Source organism: Schistocerca piceifrons, chromosome 11, assembly GCF_021461385.2.
Source record: "Schistocerca piceifrons isolate TAMUIC-IGC-003096 chromosome 11, iqSchPice1.1, whole genome shotgun sequence".
NCBI lineage: Eukaryota > Metazoa > Arthropoda > Insecta > Orthoptera > Acrididae > Schistocerca > Schistocerca piceifrons.
The window spans coordinates 78,256,016-78,280,879 of NC_060148.1; the positions used below are offsets into that span (position 1 = coordinate 78,256,016).

At 45.3% G+C, this 24,864-nt stretch overlaps 1 protein-coding gene and 1 pseudogene across 1 annotated transcript in view; one reads left to right on the forward strand and one right to left on the reverse strand.

Annotated features, from left to right (window-relative positions):
• LOC124719894 (alpha-mannosidase 2) overlaps positions 1-24,864 on the forward strand; it is a 784,015-nt gene that overhangs the window by 197,787 nt on the left and 561,364 nt on the right. Inside the window, exon 2 of the mRNA XM_047245074.1 lies at positions 2,214-2,306. Coding sequence (XP_047101030.1) covers positions 2,223-2,306 — 84 coding nt within the window. The 5' untranslated portion in view covers positions 2,214-2,222. The remainder of the gene's footprint in view (positions 1-2,213; positions 2,307-24,864) is intronic.
• LOC124720590 lies at positions 2,553-2,670 on the reverse strand (annotated as a pseudogene).

Consider the following 24,864-nt stretch of genomic DNA (forward strand, 5'->3'; position numbering starts at 1 on the left):
ATCACAACAACGTTTCACCAGGCAACGCCGGTCAACTGCTTTTTGTGTATGAGAAATCGGTTGCAAACTTTCCTCATGTTAGTACGTTGTAGGTGTCGCCACCGGCGCCAACCTTGTGTGAATGCTCTGAAAAGCTAATCATTTGCATATCACAGCATCGTCTTCGTGTCGGTTAAATTTCGCGTCTCTAGCACGTCATTTTCGTGCTGTAGCAATTTTAATGGCCAGTAGTGTGTATAAACGGGGAGAATACGGCGCTGCGGTCTGCATCGCCTGTATGAGACAACAAGTGTCTGGCGCAGTTGTGAGATCGTTTCCGCTACGGTCGCAGGTTCCAATCCTGCCTTGGGCATGGATTTGTGTGATGTCCTTAGGTTAGTTACGTTTAAGTAGTAAGTTCTAGGGGACTGATGACCTCAGATGTTTGGTCTCATAGTGCTCAGAGCCAATTTGTAAATGACGGTAAATAAATACACTCAAGAGCCAAAGAACCTGGTATACCTGACTAATATCGTGTACGGCTCCAGCAAGCATGCAGAAGTGCTGCAACACGGCGTGGCTTGCACTCGACTAATGTCTGAAGTAGTGCGGGGGAATTCACACCATGGATCCTGCAGCGCTGTCCATAAATCTGTAAGAGTATGAGGGGGTGGGGATCTCTTCTGAACAGCACGTTCCAAGGGATTCCAGATATGCTCATTAATGTTCATGTCTGGGGAGTTTGGTGCCCATCGGAAGTGCTTAAACTCAGAAGAGTGTTCCTGGAGCCACAATTTCACATTGTCTTGCTGGAATTGCCCAAGTCCATCGGCTTGCACAATGGACACGAATGGATGCAGGTGATCAGACAGGATGCTTACGTACTTGTCACCTGTCAGAGTCGTATCTAGACGTATCAGTGGTCCCATATCACTCGAACAGCACACACTCCACACCATTACAGAGCCTCCATGAGCTTGAACAGTCCATAGATTCATGAGGTTGTCTCCATACCGGTACACGTCCATCCGCTCGATACAATTTGAAACGAGACTCTTTCGACCAGGGAACCTGTTTCCGGTCATCAACAGTCCAATGTCGTTGTTGATGGACTCAGGCGAGGTTTATTAAAGCTTTGTGTCGTGCAGTCATCAAGGGTACACCAGTGGGCCTTTGCCCCCGAAAGCCCATGTTGATAATGTTTGGTTGAGTGATTCGCATGCTGACACTTGTTCTGGTCCAGCACTAAAATCTGGATCAATTTGCGGAAGGGCTGCACTTGTTTCATGTTGAACGATTCTCTTCAGTCGTCGATGGTCCCGTTCAGACAGGAAGCTTAAGTAAGTGCCACCTGTCAGTGTGTTATCTAGACGTATCAGGGATCCGATATAATTCCACCTGCACTCGCCCCACACCGTTACACAGCATCCATCAGCTTGAACAGTCCCCTGGTGATATGTAGGGTCCATATCCGTACACATCCATCCGCTCGATGCAATTTGAAACGAGACAAGTTTGCATTCATCAATAGCCGACTGTAGGTGTTGACGGGCCCAGGCAAGACGTGAAGCTTTCTCTCGTGCAGTCATCAAGGGTGCACGAATGGGCCTTCGGCTCCGAAAGCCCATATCGATGAAGTTTCTTGGAGTGGTTCGCACGCTGACACTTATCGATGGCCCAGCACTGAAATCTGCAGCAATTTGCCAGGGTTGCACTTCTGTCACGTTGACGATTCTCTTCAGTTGTCGTTGGTCCCGTTCTTGCAGGATCTTTTTCCGGCCGCAGTGACATCGCAGATTTGATTTTTTTACCAGATTCCTGATATTCACGGTACACTCGTGAAATGGTCGTAAGGAAAATTCCCCCCTTCATCGCTACCTCGGAGATGCTGTGTCCCATCGCTCGTGCGCCGACTATAACAGCACGTTCAGACTCACTTAAATCTTGATAATCTGCCATTGTATCAGCAGTAACCGATCTAACAACTGCGCCAGACACTTGTTGTCTCATACAGACGTTGCCCACTGTAGCGCTGTATTCTGCCTTATTACATATCTGTGTATTGCAATACCCATGCCTATAGCTGATTCTTTGGCGCTTGAGTGTAACACGAAAACGGGGGTGGTAGGTAATCATTCACTTTTTGCGATACGATAGAATCTTAGGTGTTATTGCCGCCCTGTTTGTCGTACGTGTTTGGTGTGCTACAGCGCCCGTTGTTTTGTATGTTGCAGCCGTACTGGATGAAGAGCCGCGAGTACTGGGACGCCAACTTCGAGTCGCGCTACAAGGACAGGAAGGAGAAGTGGACCGACATGCCGCTCAAGGTAAGGCGTACTGCCCTTCTACTACCAGGCTAATCCCAAAAGTAAGCACTCCATCTTCAGGCCACAAGTGGCCCATCGGGGCCATCCGACCGCCGTGTCATCCTCAGATGAGGATGTGAATAGCAGGAGCGTGTGGTCAGTACACCGCTCTCCCGGTCGTTCTGATGGTATTCTTGAGCGAAGCCGCTACTATTCGGTCGGGTAGCTCCTCAGTTGGAACCACGAGGCTGAGTGCACCCCGAAAAATGGCAACAGCGCATGGCGGCCAGGATGGTCACCCATCCAAGTGCCGGCCACGCCCGACAGCGCTTAACTTCGGTGATCTGACGGGAACCAGCGTATCCACTGTGGTAAGGCCGTTGCCCCCCAAAAGTAAGGTCTCCTATTTTTTTATAAGTATATAGACCTGTTTATTTCTACAATGGTGTACATCAGTTTACAGCTTCAACGTTTAGCTATTTTTCAACACAATCACCATTTCTGTCGATGAATTTTTGTAGGCGCTGTGGCAGTTCTTGTATGCCCACATGATGTTGACTGGAATACTCTCTTTCAAATTCTAAAGGTGGCAGGGGTAAAATACAGGGAGCGAAAGGCTATTTACAATTTGTACAGAAGGCAGTTATAAGAATCGAGGGACGTGAAAGGGAAGCAGTGGTTGGGAAGGGAGTGAGGATTGTAGCCTCTCCCCAATGCTATTCAGTCTGTATATTGAGCAAGCAGTAAAGGAAACAAAAGAAAAGTTCGGAGTTGGTATTAAAATTCATGGAGAAGCAATAAGAACTTTGAGGTTCGCCGATGACATTGTAATTCTGTCAGAGACAGCAAAGGACTTGGAAGAGCAGTTGAACGGAATGGACAGTGTCTTCAAACGAGGATATAAGATGAGCATCAACAAAAGCAAAACGAGGATATTGGAATGTAGTCGAATTAAGTGGGGTGATGCTGAGGGAATTAGATTAGCAAATGAGACACTTAAAGTAGTAAAGGAGTTTTGCTATTTGGGGAGCAAAATAACTAATGATGGTCGAAGTAGAGAGGATATAAAATGTAGACTGGTAATGGCAAGGAAAGCGTTTCTGAAGAAGAGAAATTTGTTAACATCGAGTATACATTTAAGTGTCAGAAAGCGTTCCTGAAAGTATTTGTTTGGAGTGTAGCCATGTACGGAAGTGAAACATGGACGATAAATAGTTTGGACAAGAAGAGAATAGAAGATTTCGAAATGTGGTGCTACAGAAGAATGCTGAAGATTTGATGGATAGATCACAAAACTAATGAGGAGGTATTGAATAGAATTGGGGAGAAGAGGAGTTTGTCGTAGAATCGGACTAGAATATCGGTTGTTAGGATAAATTTTGAGGCAGCAAGGGAAGATCAGTTTGGTACTGGAGGGAAGCTCGGAGGCTAAAAATCTTAGAGGAAGACCAAGAGATGAATACGCTAAGCAGATTCAGAAGGATGTAGGTTGCAGTAGGTACTGGGAGATGAAGAAGCTTGCACAGGATACAAGTAGCATGGAGAGCTGCATCAAACCAGTCTCAGGACTGAAGACCACAACAACAACAACAACAACAACAACAACGTCATACCAGCTTGCCGACACGGTATTCAGAAAGTTATCAACCTCTTCTTTCACCTCGTCGTCGGAGCTGAATCGCTTTCCGGCCAAATGTTCTTTTAACCTAGGGAACAGGTGATAGTCACAGGGCGCCAAGCCAGGACTGTAGGGTGGGTGGGTGGTTATGTTCCACTGAAACTGTTGCAGGAGAGCAACGGTTTGTCGAGCGATGTTTGGGCGAGTGTTGTCATGGAGAATGTGTACGCCCTTGCTCAATATTCCTCTTCTCCGGTTCTGAATTGCCCGTTTAAGTTTTTTCAGAGTCTCACAGTACCTGTCAGCGTTAATTGTGGTCCCAGCAATTCAGCTCCGACGACGAGGTGAAAGAAGGTGTACATAACTTTCTGAACAGCATGCCGGCGAGCTGGTATGACGTGGACATACAAAAACTGCCACAGCGTCTACAAAACTGCATCGACAGAAATGGTGATCATGTCGAAAAACAGCTAAATGTTCGAGTTGTAAACTGATGTAAACCATTGTAGAAATAAACAGGTCTATGTATTTATGCGAGGGTGAGTCAAATGAAAACCTTAAATATTTTTCGCCGAAGTGGTACAAAGCTGTACCACTTTTCAACATAATCTCCCCCACACTCAATGCAAGTCCTCCAGCGCTTACAAAGGCGCTGTTATAAATATTTTGCAGACCAGTTTCCTTTTTCGCACAGCGCATGTTTGAAGACTTCCAGTTCCATGAATGTATCTCAATTCCAGGGTTGCAAGGCGGGTTTTTATTTTTGAAAAACTATTTTAGATACGTTGAACCGTTCAGGAAATAAAATTACTCTTACGTCATATGCGGACCACACTCTGTTAAGTCCACCGAGTGAGGTGGCGCAGTGGTTGGCACACTGGACACGCACTCGGGAGGACGATGGTTCAAACCCACTTCCGGCCATTCTGATGTAGTATACCGTGATTTCCCTAAATCGCTTCAGGCAATCGCTTTGACGGTTCCTCTGAAACGGCACGGCCAACTTCCTTCCCAAATCCAATGGGGCGACGACCTCGCTGTTTCGTCCCCTCCACCCCCCCCCCCTCCTCCTCCAACCAATTCTACCAACCAGCCAGTCTGGTAGTCTGTCAAGGAAAGTGAGACCGTTCTAGGCGCTACAGTCTGGAACCGCGCGACCGCTACGGTCGCAGGTTCGAATCCTGCCTCGGGCATGGATGTGAGTGATGTCCTTAGGTGAGTTAGGTTTAAGTAGTTCTAAGTTTTATGGGACTGATGACCTCAGCAGTTAAGTCCCATAGTGCTGAGAGCCAGCCATTGTATTGAAATATCAACGTCGTTTATTCTTTTTAACACGTGCTACCCGTTTACTGGATGCTAGTCAATTTTGGCTCCACTGCATACGGCTCTGTTGTGGCACATTATAACTGTTGTGAATCGCAGGTTACGTTTGAGTGGCTGATTTGGGGGAGGGGCCAAACAGCGAGGTCATCGGTCCCATCGGGTTAGGGAAGGAACCAGCCCGGAATTTGCCTGAAACGTTTTAGGGAAATCACGGAAAACCCGAATCAGGCTTGTTGGAAGCGGGTTTGAACCGTCGTCCTCCCGAATGCGAAAATGGTTCAAATGGCTCTCAGCACTATGGGACTTAACTTCTGAGATCATCAGTCCCCTAGAACTTAGAACTACTTAAACCTAACTAACCCTAAGGACACACACATCCATGCCCGAGGTAGGACTCGAACCTGTGACGGTAGCAGTCGCGCGGTTCCAGACTGAAGCGCCTAGAACCGCTCGGCCATAGCGGCCGGCCCCGAATGCGAGTCCAGTGTGCTAACGCTCGAAGCCTGAAGATGAAACCATGGTGTCGAAACTGGTGGCATGTGTTACAAAGGGAACAAACGACGTTGGATTACAGTACAGCTATTGGATTTCAAGTACACACTGTGTAATGTGAAACGGGAGTGGGCTATCGACTGAAATTAGAAGTTTACAATGCACGGCTTGTTTAGTGTTGACAAGTCGTGGCTGCAAGCTGACTCCGTTGGCTATGGGAAGCGCAGCAGCCACTTGCCGTTCCTGTGTGCCTGCCGAGCACTTCGCGCCACCCCCTCCCCCGTGCTAGCTTTATGAGGTAATTGAGCGGCCGCCATTTCCTTTAAATGGAGAACTTGGGCGCAGCAAGTCGCGAGCCGAGCCAACTCTGTCCGAGTTGTCCGCTAGTTGAGCTCCGCCGGGAAACCACCTGCTGCCTCCCACTCTCTCGCCGGCCAATTGGAGCGTCTGGAGGGGGCATAACCCCGGCTGACTTCAGTTGCCGTACATACCAGGGAGGTCTCTCTCCCAGAGCTACGTGTTTACATGGGCTGTAAAGGCTGCGTATTACCGGTAATAGGAGCCGGGAATGTTGTCGTTACATACGAATTGCAGCAACGTGTTCGGCAGCTATTGCAGTATTGCAAAGCAATATTTGTGGCAGTACACTTTCGGCTCAGACCGAGCGAGCTGGTGCAATGGTTAGCACACTGGATTCGCATTCGGGAGGACGACGGTTCGAACCCGTCTCCGGCCATCCTGATTTAGGTTTTCCGTGATTTCCCTAAATCGTTTCAGGCAAATTCCGCGATGGTTCCTTTGAAAGGGGACGGCCGATTTCCTTCCCAATCCTTCCCTAATCCGAGCTTTTGCTCCGTCTCTAGTGACCTCGTTATCGACGGGACGTTAAACACTAATATCGTCCTCCTTTCGGGTCAGAGGCCGCGATATGAATGAAAGGGAGCTACCTAAGTGAGAAAGGCTCTCCGTCTTTTACATTCCGCAAAGAAGAAAAAATTGCCGCAGTGGTCAGATCACCGAAGTTAAGCGCTGTCGGGCTGGGCTAGCACATGGATGGGTGACCATCCGGTCTGCCGAGCGCTGTTGGCAAGCGGGCTGCACTCAGCCCGTGTGAGGCAAACTGAGGAGCTACGGATAGAGAAGTAGCGGCTCCAGTCTTGTAAACTGACGTATGGCCGGGAGAGCGGTGTGCTGACCACATGACCCTCCATATCCGCATCCGGTGACGCTCCTGGGCTGAGAGGATGATGTGGCGGCCGGTCGGTACCGTTGGGCCCTCCAAGACCTTTCCTGGAAGAGTTTAGTTTTAAAGAGAAAAATTGCGGAGTAAAAGTGAAATATGGCTTTGTGGAAGCATTCTCTTTTACGTAACTGAACTGTTTGCGAATCTTTAACTCGTGAACTGGCATTGGATACACACCTCTTCGACACTGACGAAACACGACTTGGAATATATCGTTTAAAACTATTTCGTCCGTCTGGTAAGACCAGTACCAATATGACCGACTGTTATACCACTTACAACCACATTACCGATCTCCCTTCAGTTTTTGGTACTGATGATTCATACCGACAGTTCGATGTACCTCCTTAAATGACGCCTACGAACACGGAAACACACATGACGAAGCTTCAGAAAGTTTAGAAGTCTTAATCTATGGGGGGGGGGGGGGGAGGGAGGGGGGCGCTGGTAAGTCCTTGGCTGTATAAAGAAGAAATAGTGTTCCAGATTTGGAAAAAAATTACTTACTTCCCCCCTTAAGCCCGACACATCTAGGACACTAGGACACTACAAATAACCTACAGGCTGTGCAACTACAGCAGAAAACTTGTCCATAATGTGAAGGACAATCAAACAATTTAAAATCAGACATGTAAAATAGTCGATATTGAAATTGAAAGCCCAAATGCGCCATAGCTATTTATTATGTTTTCACTGTATGACGACCCATTTCATAAAAATGCGTGTGAAATCTTGTGGGACTTAACTGCTAAGGTCATCAGTCTCTAAGCTTACACACTCCTTAACCTAAATTATCCTAAGGACAAACACACACACCCATGCCCGAGGGAGGACTCGAACCTCCGCCGGGACCAGCCGTACAGAACATGACTGCAGCGTCTCAGACCCGTTTCATACCCTGGAGGTATGTCTTGAGGCCATATCTGCATTTCGCGCGCAATATGTAATTAGAAATAAGAAGACGCGCACTATTTGTAAGAAATGGTGATGAATTTTACAGTTACGAGATGTAAATATTTCAGATTGAACGAAAAAAAATAGGATGACGAAGGCGAAATTGGAATCAGCGATCCTTGAACTGCACTAGAATATACAATATACAGGGTGATTCAAAAAGAATACCACAACTTTAGGAATTTAAAACTCTGCAACGACAAAAGGCAGAGCTAAGCACTATCTGTCGGCGAATTAAGGGAGCTATAAAGTTTCATTTAGTTGTACATTTGTTCGCTTGAGGCGCTGTTGACTAGGCATCAGCGTCAGTTGATGCTAAGATGGCGACCGCTCAACAGAAAGCTTTTTGTGTTATTGAGTACGGCAGAAGTGAATCGACGACAGTTGTTCAGCGTGCACTGAGAATCCGCGGGAAACAACTCAGTATGAACGTGACTCGCCTAAGGTGAACGTTTTCTGTGCCATTCCAGCCAATAAAGTTTTTGGTCCCTTTTTCTTCGAAGGTGCTACTGTAACTGGACTACAGTATCTGGAGATGTTAGAGAATTGGCTGTTCCCTCAGCTCGAACAAGAAGCACAACAATTCATATTTCAGCAGGATGGAGCGCCACCACATTGGCACTTATCTGTCCGTAACTACCTGAACGTCAACTACCCGAGGCGATGGATCGGCCGCCACGCAGCCCGTGACAGAGCACTTCATCACTGGCCTCCAACAAGCCCTGATCTTACCCCCTGCGATTTTTTCTTATGGGGGTATGTTAAGGATATGGTGTTTCGGCCACCTCTCCCAGCCACCATTGATGATTTGAAACGAGAAATAACAGCAGCTATCCAAACTGTTACGCCTGATATGCTACAGAGAGTGTGGAACGAGTTGGAGTATCGGGTTGATATTGCTCGAGTGTGTGGAGGGGGCCATATTGAACATCTCTGAACTTGTTTTTGAGTGAAAAAAAACCTTTTTAAATACTCTTTGTAATGATGTATAACAGAAGGTTATATTATGTTTTTCATTAAATACACATTTTTAAAGTTGTGGTATTCTTTTTGAATCACCCTGTACTACGCTACCGATTCCTCTATATCTCCAATGTACTCTCACTGTATCAAATACAGCCCTCGGAAAACTTCAAATCCGATTTTTCTGTAAATTTCTGAAAAACGTTAACAAGAGCAACACGTGTTTCACTATGGAGTAGAAAGGGTCCCAGCCATTTTCATACTGCATATTAACAGAGAAAGGGAAGTGGTTCAAAAATAATTCAAATGGTTCTGAGCACTATGCGACTTAACTTCTGAGGTCATCAGTCGCCTAGAACTTAGAACTAATTAAACCTAACTAACCTAAGGACATCACACACATCCATGCCCGAGGCAGGATTCGAACCTGCGACCGTAGCGGTCGTTCGGTTCCAAACTGTAGCGCCTAGAGCCGCACGGCTGGCGAAAGGGAAGTGGATAGGTTAAAGTTAGATATGGTGAGAATTAGTGAAGTTAGCTGGAAGGAAGAACAGGACTTCTCTTCTGGTGAATACAGGGTTATAAATACAAAGTCATACAGGTGTAATGCAAGAGTGGGTTTAATAGTGAATCAGAAAATAGGAACGCGTATAAGCTAATACCACACCCACCACATTAGCAGATGAGCAGAAAATTGAGAAAATGTATGATGCGATGGAAAGAAATTATTCAGATAGCTAAGGGAGATGAAAATTTAATATTCATGGGGGACCGGATTTCCATTGTAGGAATAGGTAGAGGTGGAAAAGTAGTACGTGAATATCGACTGGGGGAAAGGAATGAAAGAGGAAGCCGCATGGTGGAATGTCGCCCAGAGCGTAATTCATTCTCAGCTAATACTTGGTTTAAGAATCATATAAGAAGCTTGTATTTGTGGAAGAGGCCTGTAGACACTGGAAGGTTTCATATAGATTATATAATGGTAAGACAGAGATTTAGGAACCAGGTTTTAAATTGTCAGGCATTTCCAGGCACAGATGTGGACACTGACCACAATGCATTGGTTATGAACTGTAGGTTAAAACTGAAGAAACTGCAAAACGGCAGGAATCTAAGGTGATGGGACCTGGATAAACTGAAACAACGAGAGGTTGTACAGGGTTTCAGAGGGAGCATTAGGGAACAATTAACAAGAACAGTGGAAAGGAATACAGTTGAGAGTAGAAGAAGAATGGGTACGTTTCTAGCATTTGTAGACTTAGAGACAACTTTTGACAATGTTGACAGGAATACTCTCTTTGAAATTCTGAAGATGGCAGGGGTAAAATACAGGGAGCGAAAGGCTATTTACAATTTGTACAGAAACCAGAGGGCAGTTATAAGAGTTGAGGGACATGAAAGGGAAGCAGTGGTTGGGAAGGGAGTGAGACAGGGTTGTAGCCTATCTCCGATGTTATTCACTCTGTATATTAAGCAAGCAGTAAAGGAAACAAAACAAAAAAAATCGGAGTAGGTATTAAAATTGATGGAGAAGAAATAAAAACTTTGAGACTTCCTGGCAGGTTAAAACTGTGTGCCCGACCGAGACTCGAACTCAGGACCTTTGCCTTTCGCGGGCAAGTGCTCTACCAACTGAGCTACCCAAGCACGACTCACGCCCGGTACTCACAGCTTTGCTTCTGCCAGTACCTCGTCTCCTACCTTCCAAACTTTACAGAAGCTCTCCTGCGAACTAGCACTCCTGAAAGAAAGGATATTGCGGAGACATGGCTTAGCCACAGCCTGGGGGATGTTTCCAGAATGAGATTTTCACTCTGCAGCGGAGTGTGCGCTGATATGAAACTTCCTGGCAGATTAAAACTTTGAGGTTCGCCGATGACATTGTAATTCTGCCAGAGACAGCAAAGGACTTGGAAGTGCAGTTGAACGGAATGGACAGGAGGATATAAGATGAACATCAACAAAAGCAAAACGAGGATAATGGAATGTAGTCGAATTAAGTCGGGTGATGCTAAGGGAATTAGATTAGGTAATGAGACACTTAAAGTAGTAAAGGAGTTTTGCTATTTGGGGAGCAAAATAACTGATGATGGTCGGAGTAGAGAGGATATAAAATGTAGACTGGCAATGGCAAGGAAAGAGTTTTTGAAGAAGAGGAATTTGTTAACATCGAGTATAGATTTAAGTGTCAGGAAGTTGTTTCTGAAAGTATTTGTATGGAGTGTAGCCATGTATGGAAGTGAAACATGGACCATAAATAGTTTGGACAAGAAGAAAATAAAAGCTTTCGAAATGTGGTGCTACAGAAGAATGCTGAAGATTAGATGGGTAGATCACATAACTAATGAGGAGGTATTGAATAGAATTGGAGAGAAGAGCAGTTTGTGGTACACCGTGACAAGAAGAATGGATCGGTTGGTAGGACATGTTCTGAGGCATCAACGGATCACCAATTTAGTATTGGAGGGCAGCGTGGAGGGTAAAAATCGTAGAGGGAGACCAAGAGATGAATACACTAAGCAGATTCAGAAGGATGTAGGTTGCAGTAGGTACTGGGAGATGAAGCTTGCACAGGATAGAGTAGCATGGAGGACTGCATCAAATCAGTCTCTGGACTGAAGACAACAACAACAACAACTACAATAATTTAGACAAGAAGAGTGTTGTCGATTGGCAAGACAGCCAACCCACTATAAGGAAGCCGAAAGGCACGCGTTTTAGCTCACGCAGGCTGGCTTGAGGTCTGGAACAGGACAAGGAATCGAGACTAACAAAAAACGTACGTAGCTTCTGGAATACTTAACTTTAATCCACAATTGGTGACATCGCTCTTGACGGTACACGTTTTACAGCATCAATAGTAACTGGTAATGGCGCCTTGCTAGGTCGTAGCAAATGATGTAGCTGAAGGCTATGGTAAACTGTCGTCTCGGCAAATGAGAGCGTAATTTGTCAGTGAACCATCGCTAGCAAAGTCGGCTGTACAACTGGGGCGCGTGCTAGGAAGACTCTCTAGACCCGCCGTGTGGCGGCGCTCGGTCTGCAATCACTGATAGTGGCGACACGCGGGTCCGACGTATACTAACGGACCGCGGCCGATTTGAAGGCTACCACCTAGCAAGTGTGGTGTCTGGCGGTGACACCACAAAGAGAATAGAAGCTTTCGAAACGTAGTGCTCCAAAAGAATGCTGAAGATTAGATGGGTAGATCACATAACTAATAAGGAGGTATTGAGTAGAATTGGGGAGAAGAGAAGTTTGTGGCACAACTTGACTAGAAGAAGGGGTCGGTTGGTAGGACATGTTCTGAGGCATCAAGGGATCACCAATTTAGTATTGGAGGGCAGCGTGGAGGGTAAAAATCGTAGAGGGAGACCAAGAGATGAATACACTAAGCAGATTCAGAAGGATGTAGGTTGCAGTAGGTACTGGGATATGAAGGAGCTTGCACAGGATAGAGTAGCATGGAGAGCTGCATCAAACCAGTCTCAGGACTGAAGACCACAACAGAAATGACAGTAACAGCGTGACAGTGTGAACACAACAGTACAGATACTGTGACTGTACACGGTTCCTTAAATAAAAGCTACACAGCTAAAGCATGGTTAGCAAAACCGTTGGTGGCTGTTAATATACAGGGTGATTCAAAAAGAATACCACAACTTTAAAAATGTGTATTTAATGAAAGAAACATAATATAACCTTCTGTTATACATCATTACAAAGAGTATTTAAAAAGGTTTTTTTTCACTCAAAAACAAGTTCAGAGATGTTCAATATGGCCCCCTCCAGACACTCGAGCAATATCAACCCGATACTCCAACTCGTTCCACACTCTCTGTAGCATATCAGGCGTAACAGTTTGGATAGCTGCTGTTATTCCTCGTTTCAATCATCAATGGTGGCTGGGAGAGGTGGCCGAAACACCATATCCTTAACATACCGCCATAAGAAAAAATCGCAGGGGGTAAGATCAGGGCTTCTTGGAGGCCAGTGATGAAGTGCTCTGTCACGGGCTGCCTGGCGGCCGATCCATCGCCTCGGGTAGTTGACGTTCAGGTAGTTACGGACAGATAAGTGCCAATGTGGTGGCGCTCCATCCTGCTGAAATATGAATTGTTGTGCTTCTTGTTCGAGCTGAGGGAACAGCCAATTCTCTAACATCTCCAGATACTGTAGTCCAGTTACAGTAGCACCTTCGAAGAAAAAGGGACCAAAAACTTTATTGGCTGAAATGGCACAGAAAACGTTCACCTTAGGCGAGTCACGTTCATACTGAGTTGTTTCCCACGGATTCTCAGTGCCCCATATACAGACATTGTGACGGTTGACTTTCCCGTTAGTGTGGAAAGTTGCTTCATCACTAAACACAATCTTTGAAAAGAAAGATTCACCTGTTTCCATTTGAGCAATGATAAAATCACAGAAATCGATTCTTTTAATCTTATCAGCTGCAGACAGTGCTTGAACCAATTTCAGACGATAAGGTTTCATAACTAACCTTTTTCGTAGGACTCTCCATACAGTTGATTGTGGAATTTGCAGCTCTCTGCTGGCTCTGCGAGTCGATTTTCCTGGGCTGCGAACAAATGCTTGCTGGATGCGTGCTACATTTTCATCACTCGTTCTCGGCCGTCCAGAACTTTCCCTTTGCACAAACATCCATTCTCTGTAAACTGTTTATACCAACGTTTAATACACCACCTATCATGAGGTTTAACACCATACTTGGTTCGAAATGCACGCTGAACAACTGTCGTCGATTCACTTCTGCCGTACTCAATAACACAAAAAGCTTTCTGTTGAGCGGTCGCCATCTTAGCATCAACTGACGCTGACGCCTAGTCAACAGCGCCTCAAGCGAACAAATGTACAACTAAATGAAACTTTATAGCTCCCTTAATTCGCCGACAGATAGTGCTTAGCTCTGCCTTTTGTCGTTGCAGAGTTTTAAATTCCTAAAGTTGTGGTAATCTTTTTGAATCACCCTGTATTAGAATATCTTGAAGTTTCATTTAACGTAACTTAATAATATGTTATCTAATATGTAAGTAGGTCCTACATCCAAGAGCGTAACAACACCAATGTACGCGTGCTACAGCTGCTGACCAATCATCGCGTTTATGTTTGTGTAGATCAAGTTTATTGTTACCATGGACAGAGTGTAGCTTTAGTTGCGTGCTCTGCACAGGTTAGTGACGCTCAGACACTGTTGTTCTGTTTCCCGGATGAGTTCTGCAGCAGTTCCCTCTAGATTGCGTACCAGATGAGCTCCACTGTGGTGTTCTGCGGTACTGTGTGACACTCGTGTGCGGAAATACGAACACGGGCGGTTTGTGAAGAGCGGTCGGAAGCTGTGCGGGAAGCGAGTTTGAGCTAAATGGCAAGCGTCGGTGCGGACAAAGGGCGCGGGCGGAGAGCGTGAAACAGCGCGACAGCGATCTGCCGTCCGTCGCTGCGGAACTGAAAACTAGTCGGGGGCTTCAGAACATGATTCAAATGGCTCTGAGCACTATGGGACTCAACTTCTAAGGTCATCAGTCCCCTAAATTAGAACTACTTAAAACCTAACTCACCTAAGGACATAACACATATCCATGCCCGAGGAAGGATTCAACCCTGCGACCGTAGCGGTCACGCGGTTCCAGACTGAAGCGCCTAGAACCGCTCGGCCACCGCGGCCGGCTGCTCTTGCGGAATCACAACGATGTTTAACAAGAAGGCTGATGGGTGACGTGCAAAACGTAAACACTTCGCCTGTACATTTATTTCCGGGAGTTTTGCACATGCGAAAGGTGTGTGCCAAAATAGTGCCGAAAAGACTCACAACTGAACAAGAACATCAATCAAGAAACGTGTCCGCTGGTCTTCCTGAGGAGTCGCAATGACCACGAATGGTTCAGTCGTGTGGTTGTTGTTGTTGTTGTTGTTGTTGTTGTTGTCTTCAGTCCAGAGACTGATTTGATGCAGCCCTCCATACTACTCTATCCTGTGCAAGCGTCTCCATCTCCCAGTACCTACTGCAGCCTACATCCTTCTGAATCTGCTTAGTGTATTCACCTCTTGGTCTCCCTGTACGATTTTTACCCTCCACGGTGCCCTCCAATACTAAATTGGTGATCCCTTGATGCCTCAGAACATGTCCTACCAACCGATCCCTTCTTCTAGTCAAACTGTGCCACAAACTTCTCTTCTCCCCAATCCTATTCAATACCTCCTCATTAGTTACGTGATCTACCCACCTTATCTTCAGCATTCTTCTGTAGCACCACATTTCGAAAGCTTCTATTCTCTTCTTGTCCAAACTAGTTATCGTCCATGTTTCACTTCCATACATGGCTACACTCCATACAAATACTTTCAGAAACGACTTCCTGACACTTAAATTTATACTCGATGTTAACAAATTTCTCTTCTTCAGAAACTCTTTCCTTGCCATTGCCAGTCTACATTTTGTATCCTCTCTACTTCGACCATCATCAGTTATTTTCGTCCCCAAATAGCAAAACTCCTTTACTACTTTCAGTATCTCATTTCCTAATCTAATTCCCTCAGCATCACCCGACTTAATTCGACTACATTCCATTATCCTAGTTTTGCTTCTGTTGATGTTCATCTTATATCCTCCTTTCAAGACACCGTCCATTCCATTCAACTACTCTTCCAAGTCGTTTGCTGTCTCTGACAGAATAACAATGTCATCGACGAACCTCAATATTTTTATTTCTTCTCCATGGATTTCAATACCTACTCCGAACTTTTCTTTCGCTTCCTTTACTGCTTGCTCAATATACAGATTGAATAACACTGGGGAGAGGCTACAACCCTGTCTTACTCCCTTCCCAACCACTGCTTCCCTTTCATGCCCCTCGACTCTTATAACTGCCCTCTGGTTTCTGTACAAATTGTAAATAGCCTTTCGCTCCCTGTATTTTACCCCTGCCATCTTCAGAATTTCAAAGAGAGTATTCCTGTCAACATGGTCAAAAGCTTCCTCTAAGTCTACAAATGCTAGAAACGTCGGTTTGTCTTTCCTGAGAGTATCTTCTAAGATAAGTCGTAGGGTCAGTGTTGCCTCACGTCTTCCAATATTTCTACGGAGGTCGGCTTCTACCAGTTTTTCCATTCGTCTGTAAAGAATTCGTGTTAGTATTTTGCAGTCGTGTGATTACTGGCGATGAATCCCGGCTTTTTCAGTACGTGGAGTAGCACACAGTGAATTGTTACAAATGGGTTACTTCAAAAGCAGATCCGAGCCAAACGCCCTATAGCGTGCATACCACTGACCCCAACCCACCGCCATTTGCGACTTCAGCGGTGTCAAGCGAGAGCTCATTGGAGGGCAGGCTGGATTTCTGTTCTGTTTTCTGATGAAACCTAGTTCTGTCCCTGTGTCAACATGCCAGTGTGTATGCTAGCGGGACTCCAGCGAAGTGTCTGCAGCCAAGCGTGGTACACACACTGGACAAACACCTGGAGTTATGGTCTAGGGTGCGATTTCGTATGACAACAAAGGTATTCTCGTGGTTATTAAACTCACGCTGACAGCAAATTTGCACGTCAATTTGGCCATTCGACCTGTTGTGCTCCCATTCAGGAACAACATTACGGGGGCGGTTTTCCAATAGGATAACGCTCGCCATTTTTGCCCGACGTGCTCTAGTAGGTGTCTTGGCCTGCTACATCTGCGCATCTGTTTGTAGTCGAGCACATATCGGACACCATCGCATACAACTCCTGTGTGACCCACAAAGAGCATTAAGCGTTCCTATATTGACTGACCAAATGGAAAAGTCATGGAACTCCACTCCACTAACTGATATTCGTCGCCTGTACAACACATTGCATGCACGGTTACATGCTTACATTCAACATTCTGTCGATTACACCGGTTATTGGCTCTAAGCACTATGGGAGTTAACATCTGAGGTCATCTGTCCACTAGGCTTACAACTACTTAAAGCTAACTAACCTAAGGACATCACACACATCCATCCCCGAGGCAGGATTCGAACCTGCGACTGTAGCAGCAGTGCCATTTCGGACCGAAGCGCCTAGAACCGCTCGGCCACAGCGGCCAGCACACCGCTTATTACGTACCAGTTTCTCACATTTACAATGACGTATCTCGCACTTGGATTAACCTTTGACTTCGCATTGTAAATTACTTAAATGTTGTTGTTGTTGTGGTCTTCAGTCCTGAGACTGGTTTGATGCAGCTCTCCATGCTACTCTATCCTGTGCAAGCTGCTTCATCTCCCAGTACCTACTGCAGCCTACATCCTTCTGAATCTGCTTAGTGTATTCATCTCTTGGTCTCCCTCTACGATTTTTACCCTCCACGCTGCCCTCCAATACTAAATTGGTGATCCCTTGATGCCTCAGAACATGTCCTACCAACCGATCCCTTCTTCTAGACAAGTTGTGCCACAAACTTCTCCTCTCCCCAATCGTATTCAACACCTCCTCATTAAATTTATTCCAGAAGTTTCATTACTCCTCATTAATTAGTTTTTGGTGTTGCGATTTTTTTCTGTGTATTTGAAAGATGAGGTTGTACTCGCATAATGCTATTGGGTATAAGTTACATGCGCCGTTGTTTTTGTCGTAGTCTATGTACAGTTTACGTACGTAACATGCCCCAAAATAATATGCCATCTTAATGTTCTTCCCAGTTTTAGGTTTTCTAATGAAAAATTGTTTTAAATGGCGCGCGAACATAGACATTTTAAACTAGGTCTAACTTTACGTGATCTTTTATTTCCCATTGACATTGGTTTGCCTCGCCATCTCAGACCCATATTAAAACCCTGCAACCAAACCTAGGGGTCGCGCTACGGTACTGATAAGCAGCGACATTAATAAACAAAAGCCGCGCGGGTTTAGCCGGTCGGTGTAAAGCGCTCCAGTCATGGTCTGTGCGGCTGATCCCGGCGGAGGTTCGAGTCCTCCCTCGGGCATGGTTGTATGTGTTTGTCCTTAGGATAGTTTAGGTTAAGTAGTGTGTAAGCTTAGGGACTGATGACCTTTGCGGTTAAGTCCCATAAGATTTCACACACCGTTCAACATTTTGAATAAACCAAGTTTGGTAAGTTTAGACAATCTGCGCGCGAAGGCCACTATTCGATCATTATGCTGTCGCCATTGTATAAGTTACGCAAGGATCGTGAGAATACATTAAGAGAGTTCCGGGCGCGTACAGAGGTATAGTGGCAGACATTTCTAGCTCCCTGTATACACGAATAAAATAGGACAGAGAATCGATAATACAGGTGCGATGTACACTCCGTCACGCTCTGTGCGGTGGCTTGTGGAGTACGTACATTGAAGCACCAAAGAAACTGGTATAGGTATGCATGTTCAAATAGTTACACTACTGGCCATTAAAATAGCTACACCAAGAAGAAATGCAGATGATAAACGGGTATTCATTGGACAAATATACTAGAACTGACATGTGATTACATTTTCATGCAGTTTGGGTCCATAGATCCTGAGAAATCAGTACCCAGAACAACCACCTCTGGCCGTAATAACGGCCTTGATACGCCTGGGCAAACAGAGCTTGGGTGGCGTGTCAGGTACAGCTGCCCGTGCAGCTTCAACACGACACCACAGTTCATCCAGAGTAGTGACTGGCGTATTGTGACGAGCCAGTTACTCGGCCACCATTGATCACACGTTTTCAATTGGTGAGAGATGGAGAATGTGCTGGCCAGGGCAGCAGTCGAACATTTTCTGTATCCAGAAAGGCCCCTACAGGAAGTGAAACATGCGGTCGTGCATTATCCTGCTGAAATGTGGGGTTTCGCAGGGATCGAATGAAGGGTAGAGCCACGGGTCGTAACACATCTGAAATGTAACGTGCACTGTTCAAAGTGACCGAGACGTGTAACCAATGGCACCCCGTACCATCACTCCGCGTGATACGCCAGTATGGCGATGACGAATACACGCTTCCAATGTGCGTTCACCGCGATGTCGCCAAACACGGATGCGAACATCATGATGCTGTAAACAGAACCTGGATTCATCCGAAAAAATGACGTTTTGCCATTCGTGCACCCAGGTTCGTCGTCGAGTACACCATCGCAGGCGCTCCTGTCTGTTCAAAAATGGCTCTGAGCACTATGGGACTCAACTGCTGAGGTCATTAGTCCCCTAGAACTTAGAACTACTTAAACCTAACTAACCTAAGGACATCACAAACATCCATTGCCGAGGCAGGATTCGAACCTGCGACCGTAGCGGTCTTGCGGTTCCAGACTGCAGCTCCTTTAACCGCACGGCCACTTCAGCCGGCTCTCCTGTCTGTGATGCAGCGTGAAAAGGTAACCGCAGCCACGGTCTCCGAGCTGATAGTCCATGCTGCTGTAAACGTCGTCGAACTACTCGTGGAGGTGGTTGTTGTCTTGCAAACGTTCCCATCTGTTGACTCAGGGATCGAGACGTGGCTGCACGATCTGTTACAGCCATGCGGATAAGATGCCTGTCATCTCGACTGCTAGAGTGATACGAGGCCGTCAGGATCCAGCACGGAGTTCCGTATTACCCTCCTGAACTCATCGATTCCATATTCTGCTAATAGTAATTCGTTCTCGACCAACGCGAGCAGCAATGTAGCGATACGATAAACCGCAATCGCGATAGGCTACAATCCGACCTTTATCAAAGTCGGAAACGTGATGGTACGCATTTCTCCTCCTTACACGAGGCATCACAACAACGTTTCACCAGGCAACCCCGGTCAACTGCTGTCTGTGTACGAGAAATCGGTTGGAAACTTTCCTCATGTCAGCACGTTGTAGGTGTCGCCACCGCCGCCAACCTTGTGTGAATGCTCTGAAAAGCTAATCATTTGCATATCACAGCATCGTCTTCCTGTCGGTTAAATTTCGCGTCTGTAACACGTCATCTTCGTGGTGTAGCAATTTTAATGGCCAGTAGTGTATATAAACGGGGAGAATACGGCGCTGTGGTCTGCATCGCGTGTATGAGACGACAAGTGTGTGGCCCAGTTGTTAGACCGGTTACTGCTGCTACAATGGCAGGTTATGACGTTTTAAGTGATCTTGAACGTGGTTTTATAGTCGGCGCACGAGCGATGAGACACAGCATCTCCGAGGTAGCGATGAAGTGGGGAGTTCCCCATGTGACCATTTCATGGTGTACTGTGAGTATCGTGAATCCGGTGAACATCAAATCTCCGACATCGCTGCGGCCGGAAAAAGATCCTGCAAGAACGGGACCAACAGCGTGCGAACCATTCAACTGGAAATCATAGATGTGGGCTTACAGATCCGAAGACCCGCTCGTGTACTCTTGACTCCACGACACGCAGCTTTACGCCTCGCCTGGGCCCGTTATGGCAAGAAGAAAGGAATAAAAGTGAGATAGTGTTAATACTTTCATCCTTCTATACCTCCTCTGCATTACTGCCGATGACGTGTCACTGAGCACGTTTGTATTGTGCATGCAGTACACGTGAGGTGCGTAGTTGTTTCCGCTGCCCTGTGTGGAATACGTAAGTTCTTGTACACTTCACTGACCTGCTGTCTTCATGATGATGATGTCCCCAGCGCAGAAAACAGCACGCAGGTCGTGGATTCATTTTCTTGAGGCTGAAATTAACTTCGCAAGGGACTGCTGCTACGAATAAACTATAACTCATTTGGGATGCCATTCGCGTTTTTATTGATATAGACACGAGAAACTAGTCTTTATCGTAAAGTATTGAACATATCTTTCCACAGTCATTATATCTGGCTAAAATAACGTGAAATACATCCTGCCACAGACAACATGTCTGTCTACTGGAACGGTCAGAACTGGAGAATAAAATTACATGAATCAAATACTACTATTACAGACAACATGTCTGTACCTAGCGACGGTCGGAACTGTAGTAAATAAAATTGCGTGAAACAAATACTGCTATAACATACAACATGTCTGTACCTAGCGACGGTCGGAACTGTAGTAAATAAAATTGCGTGAAACAAATACTGGTATAACAGACAACATGTCTGTACCTAGCGACAGCCGGAACTGTAGTAAATAAAATTGCGTGAAACAAATACTGCTGTAACAGACAATATGTTTGTCTACTGGAACGGTCGAAGCTTTAGTACATAAAATTGCGTGAAACAAATACTGCTATAACAGAGAACATGTCTGTACCTAACGACGGTCGGAAATGTAGTAAATAAAATTGCATGAAACAAATACTGCTATAACAGACAACATGTCTGTACCTAGCGACGGTCGGAACTGTAGTAAATAAAATTGCGTGAAACAAATACTGCTATAACATACAACATGTCTGTACCTAGCGACGGTCGGAACTGTAGTAAATAAAATTGCATGGAACAAATACTGCTGTAACAGACAACATGTCTGTACCTAGCGACGGTCGGAACTGTAGTAAATAAAATTGCGTGAAACAAATACTGCTATAACAGACAATATGTTTATCTACTGGAACGGTCGGAACTGTAGTAAATAAAATTGCGTGAAACAAATACTGCTATAACAGACAACACGTCTGTACCTAGGGACGGTCGGAACTGTAGTAAATAAAATTGCGTGAATCAAATACTGCTATAACAGACAACACGTCTGTACCTAACGACGGTCGGAACTGTAGTAAATAAAATTGCATGCAACAAATACTGCTATAACAGACAACATGTCTGTACCTAGCGACGATGGGAACTGTAGTAAATAAAATTGCATGAAACAAATACTGCTATAACAGACAACATGTCTGTACCTAGCGACGGTCGGAACTGTAGTAAATAAAATTGCATGAAACAAATACTGCTATAACAGAGAACATGTCTGTACCTAGCGACGGTCGGAACTGTAGTAAATAAAATGCATGAAACAAATACTGCTATAACAGAACATGTCAGTACCTAACGACGGTCGGAACTGTAGTAAATAAAATTGCATGAAACAAATACTGCTATAACAGACAACATGTCTGTACCTAGCGACGGTCGGAACTGTAGTAAATAAAATTGCGTGATACATATACTGCTATAACAGACAACATGTCTGTACCTAACGACGGTCGGAACTGTAGTAAATAAAATTGCATGCAACAAATACTGCTATAACAGACAACATGTCTGTACCTAGCGACGGTCGGAACTGTAGTAAATAAAATTGCATGAAACAAATACTGCTATAACAGAGAACATGTCTGTACCTAACGACGGTCGGAACTGTAGTAAATAAAATTGCATGCAACAAATACTGCTATAACAGACAACATGTCTGTACCTAGCGACGGTCGGAACTGTAGTAAATAAAATTGCATGAAACAAATACTGCTATAACAGAGAGCATGTCTGTACCTAACGACAGTCGGAACTGTAGTAAATAAAATTGCATGCAACAAATACTGCTATAACAGACAACATGTCTGTACCTAGCGACGGTCGGAACTGTAGTAAATAAAATTGGATGAAACAAATACTGCTATAACAGAGAACATGTCTGCACCTAACGACGGTCGGAACTGTAGTAAATAAAATTGCATGAAACAAATACTGCTATAACAGACAACATGTCTGTACCTAGCGACGGTCGGAACTGTAGTAAATAAAATTGCATGCAACAAATACTGCTATAACAGACAACATGTCTGTACCTAGCGACGGTCGGAACTGTAGTAAATAAAATTGCGTGAAACAAATACTGCTATAACAGAGAACATGTCTGTACCTAGCGACGGTCGGAACTGTAGTAAATAAAATTGCATGAAACAAATACCGCTATAACAGACAACATGTCTGTACCTAACGACAGTCAGAACTGTAGTAAATAAAATTGCATGCAACAAATACTGCTATAACAGACAACATGTCTGTACCTAGCGACGGTCGGAACTGTAGTAAATAAAATTGCGTGAAACAAATACTGCTATAACATACAACATGTCTGTACCTAGCGACGGTCGGAACTGTAGTAAATAAAATTGCATGGAACAAATACTGCTGTAACAGACAACATGTCTGTACCTAGCGACGGTCGGAACTGTAGTAAATAAAATTGCATGAAACAAATACTGCTGTAACAGACAACATGTCTGTACCTAGCGACGGTCGAAACTGTAGTAAATAAAATTGCATGGAACAAATACTGCTGTAACAGACAACATGTCTGTACCTAGCGACGGTCGGAACTGTAGTAAATAAAATTGCGTGAAACAAATACCGCTATATCAGAGAACATGTCTGTACCTAACGACGGTCGGAACTGTAGTAAATAAAATTGTATGAAACAAATACTGATATAACAGACAACATGTCTGTATCTAGGGACAGTCGGAACTGTAGTAAATAAAATTGCGTGAAACAAATACTGCTATAACATACAACATGTCTTTACCTAGCGACGGTCGGAACTGTAGTAAATAAAATTGTATGAAACAAATACTGCTATAACAGACAACATGTCTGTACCTAGCGACGGTCGGAACTGTAGTAAATAAAATTGCATGAGACAAATACTGCTATAACAGACAACATGTCTGTACCTAGCGACGGCCGGCCGGTGTGGCTGTGCAGTTCTAGGCGCTTCAATCTGGAACCGCGTGACTGCTACGGTCGCAGGTTCGAATCCTGCCTCGGGCATGGTTGTGTGCGTCGTCCTTAGTTAGGTTTAATTAGTTCTAAGTTCTAGGCGACTGATGACCTCAGAAGTTAAGTCGCATAGTGCTCAGAGCCATTTGAACCATTTTTGAACCTAGCGATGGTCGGAACTGTAGTAAATAAAATTGTATGAAACAAATACTGGTATAACAGACAACATGTCTGTCTACTGGAATGGTTAGAAGTGGAGAGCCGGACTGCCCGAGACACTTCGCGCGCCAGGGCAGCAAGGCGTGACCCGAACGCCACCGAAGTGCATCGGCAGTAATATCGTCAGTCTTTTGTTTTAGTAATACTTTGAGTTTAATAATTTTGAAAAGACTGATTGATAGCTGGCTGTTGAGAGATGTTTATTTAAAAAAAAAAGAAGTAATTTTTTGTCACAGGTTTAATTAATAATGGCAACTAAAGCTTAACGTTTTGGCGCCCTACCGCCGAACACAGCAGCCAATCACAGAGCAGCAGCATCATAGAGGCGGTCTTTCTCACGGGAATGGTACCGAATCTAACATCTGTCACCGGTACCTCATCCCACATTGCGTCATCTCTATGCTTCTTGCATCTCCACTGCCCCGGGGAATAGCTTCCTGGAGCCTAATGTGATGGCTGAATAAGCCAGAAATATCACACCGTCAAAACAGACATTGGACTGTTGATGACTGTAAATATGTTGCCTTGTCGGACGAGTCTCGTTTCAAATTGTATCGACCGGGTGTGCGTGTAGGGGTGTGGAGACAGCCTCATGAATCCATGGACCCTGCATGTCAGCAGGAGACTGTTCAAGCTGGTGGAGGCTCTGTAATGGTGTGGGGCGTGTGCAGTTGGAGTGATATGGGACCCCTGATGCTCTGTCATGTTAAATGTACGTAACCATCCTGTCTGATCGCCTGCATCCAGTCATGTCCACTGCGCATTCCGACTGACTTTGGCAATTCCAGCAGTACAATGCGACACCCCAGACGTCGAGAATTGCTACAGAGTAGCTCCAGCAACACTCTTCTGAGTGTAAACACTTCCACTGTCCACCAAACTGCCCAGACATGACCATTACGAGCATATCTGGGATGCCTTGCAGCGTGCTGTTCAGAAGAGATCTTCACCCTCTCGTTCTTATTTGTGGACAGGCCTGCAGGGTTCTTGGTGTCAGTTCCCTCCAGCACTACTTCAGACATCAATCGAGCCCATGCTACGCCTGTATATAAGAAGGGGTAGAAGGACGGATCCTCAAAATTACAGACCAGTATCATTGGCATCGGTTTGTTGCAGGATCCTCGCACATATTCTCAGTTCGAATATAATGAATTTCCTTGAGACAGAGAAGTTGCT